This window comes from Centruroides sculpturatus, unplaced genomic scaffold (genome assembly GCF_000671375.1).
Source record: "Centruroides sculpturatus isolate CEXI.00-Female unplaced genomic scaffold, Cexi_2.0 scaffold980, whole genome shotgun sequence".
NCBI lineage: Eukaryota > Metazoa > Arthropoda > Arachnida > Scorpiones > Buthidae > Centruroides > Centruroides sculpturatus.
Window position 1 is genome coordinate 123,252 of NW_019385128.1, and position 18,584 is coordinate 141,835.

General features: G+C 29.2%; 1 protein-coding gene across 4 annotated transcripts in view; it reads left to right on the forward strand.

Annotated features, from left to right (window-relative positions):
• The first annotated feature begins 245 nt into the window (after window positions 1-245).
• Window positions 246-18,584, forward strand: part of LOC111635172 — a 94,824-nt gene continuing 76,485 nt past the window's right edge. Inside the window, exon 1 of one of the 4 annotated variants that reach the window (XM_023380057.1) lies at window positions 246-417. In XM_023380057.1, the coding sequence (XP_023235825.1) occupies window positions 384-417 (34 nt within the window). In that variant the 5' untranslated portion in view covers window positions 246-383. The remainder of the gene's footprint in view (window positions 418-18,584) is intronic. The other 3 variants (XM_023380056.1, XM_023380058.1, XM_023380060.1) reach the window with 3 other exon arrangements.

Here is an 18,584-nt window from a genome sequence, read left to right on the forward strand (position 1 = left end):
TAATCCATCTGTTTCTATAATTTGATCAGTCTGGGTTTTTATAAATCAGTTTATAAATTTAAAACTTTAATCATACAAATATATTACAATATTTTGACTATTTTAGTAATAATAATTTACAATCCTACCAACTGTTTTTGTAACACTATTGAAGTATCATAATTGGAACATTAATATGTTGAACATTTATTGTTATAATTTTTGTAATAATAGAAAATGAAAATAATAAAGGAAATGAAAACTAAACTTTAAAAATAATTATTAGAATTAATTTTCTTAAACAATATGCCTTTTAAAATTTAAGATTATATCATATTTTATAGGAGTCAAAACAGCGCCCATACAAAGTATGGAGCTGTGACAGACAAAAAAGGAAGGCTGTCATGGCATCAACACTTAAAGAACTGAGGGAAAGAGGTAAATGTTAATCGTATTTATTTTCTTCAGCTTTTGTTTCTGTAATTCCTTCTGCATTAAAATAAAATGTTTTTGACAAAGAAAATATTTTTAAAATTCTTTTGTAAAATTTAGTATTACTTTTTTAAATTGAATACAATTAAATTTTTTGAATTATTATTATTATTTTTTTTGTTGTTGAATGTTTAGTAAGACATAAAAATGCAGAAAGATGTACATACATATAAAACCAATGCATTCATTATTTGATAATCTGAGTAGTAATTTAAAATTTCAAAATTACATAATTATGAAAGGAATTTATTTTATAAGATAGCCTCATTTCCATCAAAAGATTTTAAACCATTGTATATTATTTACTCTGTATATTTTCATCATTTTTCTGATTAAATCATAAATTAATAATGATGATAAATCATTATCTGAATATATATCTTGCCACATTCTTTAGTGTAATTTTCATTTTCATTTTTATTGTATCGCTTATAAGTTGTTGTTATTTTACACACAGAAAAGTAATAAAAAAAAAATATATTTCATTTTCAAATAATTTTTTAGCTTCTTTATAGTCATATTGTCCAAAAAAATGATATATTCAAATTATCAAATAGTGCAATTTCTTCCATAATAGATTTGTTCTATAACACAGGATGATCAAAAAGTCACTGTACATCTCTTTTATCATTTGTTATATAGTTAGATAATGACTTTTTGACCACCCTATATAAAGTTAATCTAATAAAATGCTCTTTATTTTACTTTGTTACTTTTTTTATTAAAATTATTCATATTCAAATTCCTTGTGCTATTAAACAATGTCTGATTTTTTACTTTCTTAATTCCATAATTTGATATCATGTTAATATAAATGTGATACATCATCAATTTATTAAATGAAAAATTTTAACTGCTTAAAAAAAAGTTATAATGTATATTCAGTTTTTCTCTTACAAAATAATATCTGTACTGAAATACGATAATTTAAATTTTCTTGAACATTCTGCACAGATTGATTCAAATAAAATTAAAACTGAAAAATTTAAAGAAAATTGTTTTCAACCGAAAATGAAAAAAATATCCTGACATCACTGTTAAATTTAAAACAATTTCTCGTTTTATATCGTGTAACAAACAATATTTTATCGTAATTTTGATTAACACTTCTAATTATTTTTTAATCAAACTAGAAACATTAATCAAAATTTATTTCAAGAACATTTATTAAAAAATTATTTAATTGTATGTATACAAATGTATATTTTATTGCAATTTTCTTTTCATTCATCTACAGGAGTGTAGATCTTTCCTGATATTTTTAAGATAGGATTTTGTTTGTTTTATATATATATTTATGTATGTACGGTATGTACAATTTTTTTTTTCGTTAAACTCTTTTTGTCTTTTGATCATTTAGATATTTTAGTAAATAAACAGATCAGAAAACATAAGTTTGCAAATCACATTTTATAATTAAAACTGTTTAAAAACTAATATTGAAGAGTATTTTAATACAATGAATTAGTTTCATTAATAAAAGTGTACACATTCGTGACAGACCTTTCGTTGTTGGCAATTACCTGAATTGGAACTTTTTACCTTCCCTGTTGAATCAAACATTTAAAAAACTGGATTATTTTTGGACTAAAATTAAATTAATTAATTAACTTAATTAATAATTAAATAGTTAAATCGTATAAAATAAGTCTTTAAGTCTAAAGATAGACAGTTAAATCATTATCTCATGCTAAGATCAATCATTTTGAATTTTAATTAAATAATTTAAATTATAGAAAAGATTGAGCCAAAGGAAGACTCAAATTTATAAAGCTGTGATTATTTTTAGACTGGAATTAAGCTAATTTATAAATGTTAATAACTGATTTAAAATAATCTGTTTATAGACACATTTGGCTATTAAAATCAGGCTATGGCTTATTGTATTAAAACCATTATAGGGCTTATTGATCTGTTTAAAATCAAAAATGCCAAACTTCATATATTAAATAGTGTTTTAAAATTATTCTGCATTTTATAATAGCTTAAATTTTCCTTTTTAATATGAGTCATAATGATACATTATTTATATACTCAATTAAAGATAGAATAAAGAAAATATAGTAAAGGATTTTGTACAGATATTTAAGCTGATTGAGGCTTCAGTTTAATAGTTTACATAATTATATTAATGGAAAGAAGAATCAGGAAATCTAATTTTATGATGGATTCAGATCTTAGAAATAATGTGCACAAAATCACAGCATAAAATGATTTTTAGGTCATTGTTTTCATAAGGAATTCTAGCATAATTAATGATTATGTTGAAAATAATTTTCAGATATGCATTTTAGAACAGTATAATTTAAAAAAAACAGCATATATTTATTAAATTAATTAATTTAGTAATCCTGACAATATTACATAACAAAATCAGATTTTATTTCCTGATCTGGATATGATTATTATTAATCTCAAGTTATCATTTTTCTTTTACACTTATTTCTTTATAATGAATATTTTGGAGAAATCAATGACTGGAATAATCTGTAACTTTCAGATGATGGCATTTCGTTTCGTGTATAAATATCTTCAAGCATGGAATATGGGTTTTAAAGTCTTATGAAATAAGTCTTAAATTTCTTTACTTATTAAAATTAGATAGTTGTATAAAGTTGTTGTTAATTGTTTAAAATTAAAAGATGAATTAAAAATACAAAAATCTTTTGGCCCATTACTTTTACTTAAATATTTTCGGTGTGTGTCATTATTATTCATTAACAAACTGTTTGCATATTGGATTCATGAATTCAGCTAAGATATTCTTTAATCAGTTTAATTTAATAGGCAAAATATATTTTGAAAATCAAATTTTCTAGTAAAATTACATTTAAGATTATTATTATTACTACTTATTATCTTAAGATAATATGCTGAAAACATTTTGAAAAATAAATGCATTTGATTTTCACGTAAATAGTTAATTTTATTTATATTATTTTCCTATTTAATTAATTTGCAATACAGTTCTATAACATGTAATAGGTTTTTCAATACATTGCGGAAATACCGCAACTCACTGAAGCATTCAAATGTCTTAAATTTAAATAATTATAAGATGATAGAATATAAATGGTAGACTTTTCAGAAAACGATGAATATATTCTGAAATTTCCACCAGTTTCCGGATAATTTAATGATTATGCAATATACATATACCTATGAATATACTTAAAAATATTATGTATTTAGTGTTTTGCAAACATCCATTTATTTTTACAATTCTCTTTATTTATGAAACACAACATTTGATAAAAATTATTCTTAAATAGAAAATTAATAAAATCAGATACAAAATATAAAGAATATAGACATTTTCTCTTTGTTAAATAATTAAATTTCTGTTTTCTCTCTTTCTTTATATTTACTAAGTCAATATTTTCGTTTTAAATTGATCTTTTATTATTTAATTACTATTAATAGTAAAATAAAATAAAATATAAAAAATTGTTAATATGTAAATTCGTTTTTTATCAGTTTTTCAAATATTTTATTATTATTATTTTTTTAATTATGCTTATGAATTCAACTACCATTATGAATTTTGGAATTACTGGTTTAGTTCCTGTATGAATGAATCAAAATAGTAATTTCGAAGATTCTAAACCAATAATTATGTAATGTCAATTTAATAATGTAGTTTTATTCATCTTTAAAAAAAAAAAAAAAAGGGAAAAACAGTTAAGCGAAAAATAATTTTCATTGAGCCATGCACCAATTTTTCCAACAAATTTCATGCAATTTAGTCAATGAAATGAATGAAACCAATCACAGTATCATTCTCAAACTAAATCAACTAAATAATTTTAATTTTTTATTTAGTTTTAAAATGTCTTTGGACAAGAATAACATTGCCACTATATGGCAGTTCATCTGTAAGGGACAAAAGAAATATTGGTTGCATCCACACAACAGAAACAATATTGATCATAACTATTTTTCTGCTGTCATGGAATTGTAATAGGATCATAGAAACTTTCAAGCATTTTATAAAATGAGAAATAAGAAAAATTCTCATCTAGTTTAACAAGTTCACTTGGCAATAAGAAATAACTGAATCTAATGTGAAGTGCCCAAGTGGAAGAGAGATTATTTACAGATGCAGGTAAGTAGAAAAGTTTTTATTTATTAATACATCTAAAACTTAATTCACCTTTTTCTTTGTAATTAAATATATTGTATGTAAATAATATGTTATAATTGTGACAATAAATTGACAACCAATGTTGAAGTAATGACTATCAAACTATTGTGTTGTTGAGTTATGTGAATATTCATTGGATTTGATTCAATATTTAGATAAAATTTTATATAATTTGGAAAAGTAATAACATTGAAAATTTTATTGAAGCTTAGTCATTCTAACTGAAGCTACAAAGAGTAAGAATAAGTCCGAAAATGAAATACTATGATTACTTTCAGGAAGTGGTTCATTAACTAGCTGGCCACGTCAAGAGAAAAATTGCAAAAACTAAAATCTTAGCTTACATCTTCACTTAGTTTTTTTTCTCACAAGGTTATAATTACTTTAAATTAAACAAAACTTAAAACAAAAATGAAACAGTAAAAGAGAATCTTTGATACTTATGGGTTATACTTCATCAAGTCATGTCTCACTTTCCATTCTTACATCATTATGCTCTGAAACATCGCTTACAAAACAACGTAGACGAATTTTTATGGTTGACCAAATGAATTAACTCGATTTCACACAAATCAAAGTTTTAATTAAGGTTAATTTGTTTTAATAACATTTAAGAATATATTTTCGTGAATACATTCAGGATAACTGTTTTTTAAGATCTCAAACATACCATTCAATGTTTAATATTATGTATTAATATGTAAATTTTTCTTTGGCTGAGAATTTGTGTTTATGGAACATGTTGTTGAGAATGGATAAGTCATTCAAGTTTTGTCAGCATCTGAAGTTGATGTTTGTATTCTGCAGGAATGTGGTATATTATATTATATTTTGAAAGCTTTTGCAAGAAAGCCATTATAATGAAGTTATATTTAGAGTTAAAAAAAATTGAAAATACGAGCATAACAAAACAAATGTATGTGTCGTGTTGGTGTATGCACAAATAGATGGAAATGTCACAAAAGTACAGAATATACAGTGCATACTGTATATTCAATGTGGAACATCAAGAAAACGATTGAATTGGTATACTGCTGAATTTGAATGGAAATTATCTTGAATAGAAAATAAGTTTCATAAAAAAGTTCACAAGTTTTCTACTTAAAATTATTGGTAAAAATTGGCCATCCAATGAAACGATTTCTAACTGAAGGAAAGTAAGTTCTATTCTTTTAAGATTTAATCCAAAAATTGTTAATTAAAATGTAATTTAATGTAACAATAACAACCAAAATAATTATTTGTACTATCGTATAAAAATCATATTGTTAAATTTCAAATAAAATTTAATATTGAATTTTTGAATAATGTGTTATTTCATTTCTGTCATGTAGCAACCCTAAGTAATGTATATGACATTGGAAAGTGATGTGACGTACCAGGGGTACAACCCATGAGTAAAAAACTTTTTTGTTAGAATGTTAAATATGTTGAATAGTTATAATTGATAAGTTGTAGAATTTAATGAAAATCTACACACAAAAAAAAATGTAGATATATTTTATCATTACTTTCATTTGTATTATGCATATTTACTTGAAGTATTTCATTAGAAATTATAATTTATAATAGAAAGTTTACTGTTAAAAAATTTAAAATGAAAAGAACATTTAAGGATTTTATTTTTCACTAGATGTATAAAAATTAGAAATAACAATGAATATGAAATGTTAATATGAATAACAGAGTATTTATACTAAAAGAAATAAATAAAAACACTGTATTTAAATGTATTTAACATATATATTATATAACACTATAATTTGACAGTTTATTCTCATACATTTATCTCTTGTCAATTATCAATAATCAAATAAAAAGATGTGTATTTTATCATCTCTTTTTAATTTCTATATATACATATAAATTCAACTTAACTGAATATGTATTAATTAAAATAACATTTGAATTTCATATACAGTAGAGCGTCGTTTATCCGAAAGTCGGTTATCCGAAACGTTGATTATCCGAAAGCATTCCAGTCGGCAAATTTTAATTTTCGCTAGTGCTGTGGCGCTGCAATCTTTGGCTATATCTTGGGCTACTCCAATATTTTTTTGTTGGTGTGTGTTTTAGCTGGCAGCATTGGCACTTTTGTATGGTGCTTTTCTGAGGATTGTGTGTCATGCTGAATTGAACGTTTTTGATACTAGATCAACTTCTAAAGTATATTTTTTTTTTGTTTTTATGTTTTTCAATATATTTATTTTGTTTGTAAAAAATAAAAAAATAATTTTTAACGATACAATAGCCACGATTATTATTTTAAAAAGTATATGTTAGGCTTAACATCGGCGAAAATTCAACGCAAAACGACACACGCATCGGAGAAAAATTTCAACACGGGATAAGTAAATATATTTTTTCATACATAATCGGTTATCCGAAAAATAAGTTATCCGAACAACCTCAGTCCTCAATTGATTCGGATAAATGATGCTCTACTGTAATTAAATTTTAAATTTTTAAAATAAATGCTTTATTATAAATTACAAATTTAAAAAATGTCTGTGTAAATATTTACATACGTTCTACTATTTATAATATAATAGAATCTGCGTATTCTTACTGTAATTTGCTTATACTGATAATAATAACTAAGTAGCATATGATAAGTGGGATAAGTAAATACGACCTACAGTTAGTGAAAATTATAGTTTTATTGATTCCTGACAATAAAAGCACCTGCCAAAGTAATTTAAAAATTTTTAACAAAGTAATTCATTTGGCATATAATTAAAGTAAGACAATGCCAGCAGTGCAAACTTACTGTATTGTTTAAAGCATTTATTAAGCCTGTTTTACAATTATCAAGAAAGTGTGGAATCAACGCAATTCAAACAGCAATATTTTGGCAGAATCATCCATACAATACATGCGTGGTTTTTACTTTCCACATCTGTTCACAATCAACTAGCAGATTTTTTAAAAATTTTCATATTATCTATATTAAATGTTTATTTCAGGTAGCCAGCTGTTTAAATTTACCATGAAGGAATATTTTCATCCTGTATTAGGACTGCTTTAGCTTTCTAATGAATATCATTCACTGTTCAAACTAAATTTGAACTTTTCAACTATTTTTCAGGATTGAATGATATTTAAAACTATACATTTTTGTTTTAAATTTGTAAAAACAAACTCCATGCGTGCAAGTATTAACTTTGCTTCTCAACAGCTAAAAGTATTAAATTTTACTTTTTCTTACATTAAACTGACTCTCTCATTTTTCTGTCTTGTAAATGTTTAATTATATCCTCCCAATTTCTTGTTTTCAGTATTCTGTTCCATCTGATGTTCATTTCTATTTAGTTCTGTGCATTAAAGATGATAATTTAATGCTTTTTTAATGTGTAAACGAAACATTGGCCCATAATCCTTATGTTCTTTATGCCGTACCAGCTTCTAAGTTTGTTTCCAACCTACTTCCACTTCTTTCTGTATGGCCCATTGTGTTAAAATTCACAGGTATCAGGTAATGGATTTGAAATGCTCTTTAACCCTGAAATTCACAGATGTATAAGTTGATCCTGTGTATAAAAATTCATTACTTGCTTTGCTTAATCCACTTGCATAGATTCCCAGCTTTTTTACTTCTTTCACCTCCTTGTCTGTTCTACTTATATGTATGATCAAGGTAATGTTTTAATTACTATCTGGATGTTATATGTTTTTTTGCTAATGGTGTTAAAATTCATGCTATAGTTTTGCCCAACACTGCTTCCAATTTATGAGCTATAATGTCATTAGAGTACCAGTGAATATATGAACTGATGGTATCTGGCTTCCTTTACACTTTGGTTCACTATTGTTTTTTTTTGCTACAAATTCTGTTATGTCTAAAAATTTTACTTTCAATGAGCTTTTTTGATCCATTTTGAGAGTAATGACCACTTTATTGCTGTTAATTGCCTTGATGAATTTTTCTACCGAGTTTCCATACATTTGGAGCTAGAACTATTTTAAGATGACCAAGACAAAATCTTTCTCACTTGTTTCTAGCCTTTTATACATGAGTATGAACATTTTTGGACTTCTTAATGGGCCTTCTTCAGGTACACTGTCAATGTTTTAATTACTATCTGGATGTTATATGTTTTTTGCGAAAACATTTATACACGTGTATAAAAGGCTAGAAACAAGTGAGAAAGGTTTTGTCTTGGTCATCTTTTTACTGAGTGTTCATTGTTCCAAATAATGATTAGATCATCAACATTAGTTTCATGTCACTATCATATTTCTTTCCTATCTGTGCTTCCAGTTAATTTACCACTATTTCTGCTAAGACTCCTGATGCTGGTGATCCCATTGGCATTCCCACTTCTTGTTTATAAAATTCTTTATTCTAGCTGAAATATAAGTTGGATGATATAATGTATAAGAAATCTACTATTATTTTAAATATGTCAATTCTTATTATGCATTTTTTTGCAAATTATCTCTTTAGTTAATGCTACAGCTGTTTGTATTTTAATAGAAGGGAAGACAATAGCATAATCCATGAGTGATAACATCTTCCTCCTCTACTTCAATCTGTGAAAGTGTTGAAATGAACAATATTGGGCTTTTTACAATATAATGGGAAGCAATATTTAAAACACTTAGTGTCTCATGTAATTTACTTTCCATAGTAATTGTTGGTGCTTACTTTTTCTCAAATACAGGTCTGAGTGGCTAACCTGGTTTGTGTACTTTCACTCTTCCAAATAGTTTAGGTGTTATCACACTATAAGAAGGTTTAAATGCCAGTAAGCTGAAAAGATTGCCATATTACCCATCACCTTCACTTTATTTGGACTTTGTTAAAAATTATATAGATTTTTTTTTTCATATTTTGAAACCGTGTTGTATCTTTATATTATTTTTTCAAAACTGCAATGCAGTGTAATAATCAACACTTGGCATAACTCATTCATTTATTTCATAAAACATATAAAACCAACTTTATACACAGTGTATAAAGTTGGTTTTATATGTTTCTAGTTGACTGAGGAGGGGCAAAATGAAGCTCGAAACATGTGTAAGAACGTGTCTCAACAAAAACTGAAATAAACGAATGAGTTATGCCAATAAGAACGTGTCTCAACAAAAACTGAAATAAACGAATGAGTTATGCCAAGTGTTGATTATTACGCTGCATTGCGGTTTTGAAAAAATAAAATTTTTTTTTTTGTTTAATTAATTAATATACTAGAACTGTTCATAATTGACACTGACAGGCACAAAAAACACCTTCCTTATTTACTTCAGCATCATTTATTCTAAATTATAAATGTTTTGGGCACATTTAGAGACCTTCCTCAAGTAAAGCAGGCTGATTCATTGATCAATGGATCAGCCTTTTTTACTTGAGGACGGTCTCTAAATGCGGCCATAACATTTGATGCTAGAGTAAGTGAGGAAGGTGTTTTTTGTGCATGTCAGTGTTAATTTTCTTTCTGTCGTTTGAATATATCACAGATACTATAATGCAATAAACAGAAACTGACATATTTTAACCCCAACTTGGACTTTGAAATCTATATTTGACTTGGACTTGTTGAATTACAAAATACAAGTTTTTCCAAATCTTATGCTGGACCAAGGTCAGAACATAGCTACAGAAATAATTGTTATTTTATTTACATGCTGTTTATGTATATATTTGATGTATATGTTTGTGTTTAAGAATTTTCTGACTAAATGATATGTTTAATAAATATATAAAATCAGCCATACTAGTGACCAGATGTACTACTTTTGGCAGTAAAGTACTGCTAAGAGACAGTTTGTTCTGCCAGATTTGTTGTTTTGCATTTTTTGATATTATACTTTACTATTATTTGTTACCAAAGACATATGAAATAAAATAATAAATAAGTTTGACTTATTTCTACAAGACATAAATGTTATTTCAGAAACTTCTGCATGAATAGCAATCATAAGTTTAGATGTCAATATATAAGGTTAATATTTATTGTTCATAAATGAATGTGAACAGAAGTAAAGTGAATGGAAACAAGCTAATATGGAAATAGTTTTCAAAAATCACATCACTGGAAGATGTGGCCTTAAAACATTTTCTGAACAGTGTCTTAGTGTAGAATTTTTTATAATTTTCAGTTGTCTGCTGGTTCATAGGCTAGAGCAGCGTTTCTCAAAGTGGGCGATAACGCCCCCTTGTGGGCACTGGAGGCTTTCAGGGGGGCAGTAGAAGACTCAAAGAGAATTGGGGGGCGTTAAGGAAATATAGAGGGGCGACGGCAGACAAATTCTATATATAAAAATTCGACGGAATATATATAAAATGTTGACATTTTATATATTTTTTATTTTTTATTGAAGGTCACAACTTGAATATTTCTAACACATTGACTTTTATTTTAGCTCAGCGTTTCTCAAAGTAAGCAATAACGCCCCCTTCTGGCACGATGAATAGATCTATGATAGAGGCAGGGTATTGAACGGTGACCAAAGGCAAAATTGGGGCTGATAAGAGGAAACATTGCGTTTAATGGTTTCCAGATGATGAGAACAATGTACAGTAAGGGCACAAAGTGTGAGATTCATAGAAAAGTTTTCCTAAGAATATTTCCAATCCTTTTCTCACACAAGAGAAAATGAGTTAGGGGGCGTTGGGTATAACTTTATGGAACAAAGGGGGCGGTGGATCGAAAAAGTTTGAGAATCACTGGGCTAGAGGATAGGCATTGTATTTGGTAGCAAGGAGTAGATCTTGATGAAACTGAACTCATCTGGTAAATCTTTCATTAAATTAGGAGGGTGGACTGGAGAATTATTTGTGGCCAAAAGAATCTTCAGTGGAAGATCCTTCTCCCTGAACTAATAACAGACAGTGAGGACCAAACACCTTAGTCACCCAGTCAGAAAAAACACCTCTGATTAGAATGTCACAAAACTCCAATTTTTCCTGATGTTTTTAATAGCTCTGGGATTCTCTAAATGGTATATCAACAGTAGTTTGACCTTGCAATATTCCAAAATATTGGCAAAAAGAGGAATGTAAACCAGCTTTTCATTGACTTATAGTCTGGCAAGATGGTCACTTCCTTTGTGATATATGTTCTGGAAGACATTCTCTTCTATAAAATGCCAATTTTTGTTGCAATTAAACACCTATTGGGAAACAATTCTTCCCTCCCCAATTATTTTTTAAAATTTCTCAATGGTGCTCAGCAGTGTCCCTGTCTGCTTTAAGGCTCCACCACATCTCACAACACTTTGTAATCCTTTTCTTAAATCCAGTAAACTACTCCTTGGTGCCAAAAACTCCTTTCCAATATCAGTTCTTGTACTAGAAGCCATAGTGTGAAGTTCTTTAAATAATTAATTGACATTTTCACAAATCATCATATTGACACTATCAGCTGCCATTTGTTTTTCATTAATCCACACTAATAGAGTTTCCATTTCTTGATATTACTGCTTAACTTAGAGAGTCCTTTCAGAACCTGTGCTCCTTTTTTTTTCTTTTTGTAAATTGTACTGATCATTGATTTGATTATACCATATTCAGGTTTTAGATCTCCCACACTTTTTCATTTTCTTGCTTGGAAATATCACTTTTAATGTCTAAGTTAATTAGCATTTTCACTCTATTTTGCTGGCTCATAGCTGAAATTATATAATAGAATTAATTGCTAACTGATTAATAACTGATATTGTATGTAAGGTTAAATTAATCTGTTAACAAAGATGGCAACTGAGGCTGTAGTCATAGCAGGAGGGCCTTGACATGACATGCACGAGGTGCTTCATCAACCAAAAGTATTCTTTAACATTTATTGTAGCATTCTGATTGTACTGATGATAACTGTTTATTATAACATTCATTTGCTATAGTAACCTGACTGTATACAGTTGCCCCCCCATAACACTGTTGATAATTCCGTTTTATATGAATTCCATGTTGTATGAGTCACTTAGATTTTACAAATACGTGAGCCGTTCATAGCCCGGCACATGTATGTGTAAATCTAAGCGACTCGTACAACATGGAATTCATATAAAATGGGATTATCAACAGTGTTATGGGGGGGTCAACTGTATATAATTTTTACCTTCAAAGTTCAACTGTATATGCTAGAAAAAAATTGATAGTTATTAGTCCTTAAAAACAGGACATTGTATCAACTCCACTACTTGAGAACCTTTTGAAAATGTGGAGATTGCATTTCAAAATACAAAAGTGTGAACTGAAAAGAATTTTATGTAAATGTTGAATGAAGAGAAAACTGTCAGATGTTCATTCTTTTAGAATGTAATTTCCTGGAGAAGAATGTTTGATGATTGAAAACATTTGAATAAAGAAGTTTTTACTGCATTCGATGGTTGTAGAATTGGTAGTTGTTGAAGGTTGATTGTGTGTGAAATATTTGTGGTTTAGAATTTAAGATTTTATTTAAATTGCTATTGGAATGCCTGATGATTTACGTTCTGTGTAGTGTATATATTTTTTAATTCAAATTTTGGTTATGACATTTGTATTTTGGAATTTGAACTGTAAAAATATGAAGAATGGTGTTCAACATGTTCAAAAATGTTAGTCTGTAGAGTTACCTTAAATTCCAGCAGATGTATTGTATGGTTATTGTATAATTTTCATGTCTGAAAAGTTTTTTTTATAATTCCTATTATTTCACAAAATAGATAATCATTGTGAGATTAGAGTTTAAAATCCTACAATCTCTCCTATGTCACAAGTCACTTCTGGTGTACATATGAGACCTAGACAAAGAGAAGGTAACGTGAGTGACCGAGAGTATCCATTTGGGCTCTAGATCACATGACCTCATTCTAACCATGGATACAGCACATTTTCTTAAAACAAAAAAGCACACCTAATTTTACATATATGTTTAAACTATGAATAATTAAAATAAAAAGGAAAACAAAAAACACTTGAAATACACTTACCATATGACTCATAACCATTTGTCAAACTGTTAAAAATGCAGTAGAAGTGCCTTCCAGAGGATCATCATCTTTGGCCTTCCTCTCTTTGCCTTTTAGTGCTGCAAGCACTCATTCTGGCTCCTTCCAAACTTGTTGCCTTCCATAACCAGGATACACATTTAGTTTATGCTGTAATATATTGTGCACCCTTTTGCCTGGACTAAAGTCAGACCATTTCATCAACTTCTTGTATATAAAAGAATACAAATATGAATCTGACGGTTCTTCAACAAAATGCTTAGGAACATTTTTACGGTCCTTTAGATATGACCACAAACATTCTATCCTTTGAGTATGAATTCCAGTTTCATGATGAACAAAATGCTCAGTGTGTTTGACTGTTTTATGTCCAATTTTGTGACCCTCCAAATTGTCTATATGTAAATATCTTTCCACTCATCAGGATACCACTTAGACATAGTTTCAGGATAACAAACTTATATATAACCCACCTTAAAGTCTCTTCAAACCTTCATTAATGTGAGTGACAAAATATACACCTCCCACAACCCAACAGGTTCCTTTTATTTTCCTTCCTTTCTCATACTTACTTCCTTTAACAAATTATTATCTCATCTATTTTGAAAGTCTTACCTATTCCACCTATTTTCAAACTTGTCAGATTATGAAGACAAACATCATTACATGCCTTAAAAAATTTGCTCAATTGATAAGAGGAAACATTGCGTTTAATGGTTTCCAGATGANTAGTAATGGATGCTGTGACAACAAATTTGAACATTTCTTACCTGAAAATTGGCTTGCTACTGAAAAGCACTCACAAGAGCATTTTAATCTTTCTTATTGATTCTGTTAAAGCATTGCTATTAGTTGATTTTTGATTTTATCAAGGAAAGAGCTATAATATACTCATTTTAGAATTAATGGTATCTTTTAAAAGTATATTTTATATTATCAATTATCAAAAAAAAATGTAACAAAAGTTTTAAGTCATAATTTTCAGCTGTTACCATTGTGGTGAGCACGTGGACGAACAATACAATGAAAGTTGTCTACAATAAAAGTTTTTATTGTCGGCTCGTGCAGTTTTACATATACAAAGTTCTTTCGGATCCCAACTCCAATATATATGATTTCCGTAACGTATACTTCTATTGGTACAAGGGAGTGACACGGTTTTTTTCGTGACAATGCAAGATTTTTCTTAACCTACCTTAACCTAACTTATATACTAATGAAGAAATATAGAATGAAAGAGTTAAAATTAAGATTTTAGATTAATAAGAACAAGACAAAATTGCTGGTGGGGTACCCGTATTTCCTTCCTTCCTTCCTTCCTTCCTTCCTTTATACTTCGCTAGTATGCAGGTAAAGACTTTTGCTGATTTTTCTTCCTTTCATCTCTTCCGTTATTTCTCTCTCCCAACGTTCTCAGATCATTCAGTTTCTCTCCGGTTTCGACGACCAGGACTTCCTTCTCTACCTGTCTGTCTCCTTCGAACGCTAGCTTCAGAATGTCCCTCTTCTCTCTGACTTGCCTCGGGGTCTCTTCCACACCCTTGTTTTCCGTTGTATTACTCAGAAACGTTTTTACCACCATCAGGGAGGAAAGACCGTTAGAAAGTTCGAGAAAGTTCATAGACAAAAGACTTAGGAAACTTAATATTAAGTTTAATACTAAAGACAAAATATATATACATTTGGTGGATCACCAAATGTATATATAATACCCGATATATAATATAGCTAAATACCAACCGAACGCCGAAAATCTATCAGGCTAGTTTAAGGCTAATTACTAAATGAATTACGTAACAAATTTGGCTGTAGATTAGCCTTAAACTAGCCCAATAGATTTTCAGCATTCGGTTGATATTTAGCTGCATTTAGAACAACGATCAACAAGATATTTCATACTGACTTGCAGTTTCAAGGACCTCATCCTTTTACATTTTTCACAAATATTGGAAGGCAAAAGACCCATTTTCACAGTGAATTTTACATCAGAAGAAATCCTCTCATTTAGGCATAATTCCTTATATTTTCCTCGCAACATCATGATAATATCAACAGTTGTGCATAAATGCTAATAAATATCCATAATTGTTATTTTTTTGAAAATATCACTAATAGAAAAATTAAACTCTCACATACAAATGCCTTGGAAAACTAAATTGAAACACAATTGAATCATGCCACCATGCATGTGCAGTAACAAATGATGTATTGGGTTGAACCGAAAGTTCATTTGGTTTTTAGAAAGAAATAAAATATACTGTTTTGAAATAAATAAATAAAAATTTTTAATCCACTATGTATTCACCCTTCTGTTTGATAACTTTACACCATCTGACGGATAGTTTCATAATTCCATCTGTGTGGAATTGGGTGAGTTTCTGATTGAAGAAATTATCAATGTGAGTTTTGATACCTTCTAAAGATTGAAATTCTATGCCATTTAAATTATTCTGCAATGAATGAAAAAGTTGATAGTTTGAGAGAACAATATACATATATAGGGTGACTCAAAACATCCCAGTTAAGTCTAGAGGTTTTGGTGGACGTTTAATGATATATGCAGTCTTGCGTTATCATGATGGAATACCACTCACTATTGATTTGCAAGTTCTGGACATTTTTGATGCACTGCAACCTTTAGTTCATCCAGTTGGAGACAATGTTTATTGGAATTAATTGTTTGGTTGTTAGGTAAAAGCTCATAATAAAGAACTCCTTTCCAGTCCCACCAAACTGAAATCATTACTTTTCTGGGATGCAAACCAGCTTTAGGTTGTGGCACTGGAGGATCACCTGGCTTACTCCAAGATTTCTTGCATTGAATATTGTTGTAAACGATCCATTTTTCATCTGTTATTAATTGCTTTAAAAAGGGATCGTCTTCGTTGCATTTTAAAAGTGAATCACACATAGAAACACACTTAATAAGGTTCCATTCACTTAATTGATGGGGAACCCAAACATCATAACAGGAAGTGCATCTAAGGCTAGACAAATGTCTGACAACAGATGTTTGGGATATTTTTAAGATGTCAGCTATCTCTCGTGTTGTTTTATGCTGATCATTTTGAATTAAAGTTGTTATGGACTCATCTATGGTTGAAGGCCAACCTGACCGAGGTGCATCTTCAAGAGAAAAATATCCCTCCTGAATTTTGAAAGAATTTCAGGCTTGTTCAGTCAGTAACTGCATCCTCCCCATATAACAGCACATATCTTTTTTTGAGTTTTTGTCGCATTTTTTCCTTTTCAGAAATAATAGAGCATGAGATGTCGAAAATGCATCATTTTATCTTCTATTTTAATGTGTTTTTTTTTTTTTTTCCTTAAAAGTTAAAAGATAAGAAAATTTTAAAAAATAGCTATAATTAAACTTACATAATAAATATGCAAATATTCGTAATGTTAACCTAAACAAGTTAAAACTTGATAAGCATGACTGAGCCGCTTATGTAAATACCCAAACGAACTTTCAGTTCAACCCAATACAATCAGTGTTTCAATATGCAAATTTCAAACACACAACATTCACAAACAAGATCTTGTATGAGGAGCAGAAGTAAGTATGATGTAGAAGAGATTGTAGGATTGTAAAATTTAACCCATTCTAAGAGTACCCAAATCAATAATCTAAGAACCATCAAAAGTACCATTCACTTGAAAAGCAAGCATTTTCATCCATTTTAAATGAATGGCAACATTTACTGCTCCATCCCCTTCACAGACCAGAGATTCAACAAAGAGTTGGAGTATGTGAGAGCCACTAGCAGACAAATTGGCTTCTACTCAAAGGAACACTATTCGTACATATCTAAGAGCCTCTACTCCACCACCCTCTCATCACATATCATGGATACCAATGTGTAGGTCCATTTGTACAAGTCCAGGATTTTCCATTGAACATTAATAAACACAACTCTGCTATCTTGAACTGATGGAGATATAAAAGGCAGTTTTGACAAAAAAGGCCATTGGCTTTAAGGATGATGACACTTTCCCTAATGCATGGAAAAATATACCTCCATTCAAAATAAAAATAAACAAACACCTTTCTCTATTCCAGCACACTTTTAATGCGTTGAAAAACGTTTTTGATCATTTGAATCAATCATCATCAGTTCAAAATTCGAACTATATAACAAATAAAGTATTCGAAAAAATACAAAAAAATTTAACGCTAAAGCGCATGCGCGTACTTATAAAACGTATAGATTAAACCTAAGTAATTAAAAATAACAACATTATATATCAATTAATATTATAAAAACAATTAATAACGCTGCCTACGCGGTTGCAATAGTTAATCTATGTTATCATAAAAGGACTTCCAGGCTGTTGATAAACTTTCGGCATCTCTGTAGTTGATGCACTGCGCGGTTGAAATACACAAGTATGCGCCTTGTGTATTTCAACTTATTCCAGGTGTTTCACCACTTGTATTGATCTTGTAGGTTTAATAATTGCGGCCTGATCCCAGTATACTTCAATTCCTTGTTGCTTTGCAAACACTGCGAGGACCATGCTATCAAGGCTCCTATTTACTGAGTATTTGTGCTCATCAATCCTTTTCTTCAGGTTCCGCATAGTTGCTTCTATATATATTAGGTCGGAGTTAAATCTATGGTCCTTCATAGGTATCGAGTACACTCCTGTCATGCTATTACGTTCATATCTTTTCTTATCATTTCTTAGAAGCTTATACACTGTAGGATTACGTCTATAAATTATTTTTACATTCCTATTTCTGGCAACTTTCTTAATAATTTTATTTAGAGACGGATGGTAATTAATTACAATTCTTTCCCTTAGTTCAGTTGCTCTTTGTTGCCGGTTCCGTTTTTGCATCCTTGTTATCAGTGCATCGATTGCCTTTCTTCCGTATCCCTGTTGCTCAGCTATGCTCCGTATATACTCCAATTCTTTATAAGTGTCATATATGCTGGTACAATGTGTGTAAGCCCTTGTAATCCATGATCGAAATGCTGCCAATTTGATATGTTCTGGATCTGAGGAATTCTTAGGTATGATGATTGGT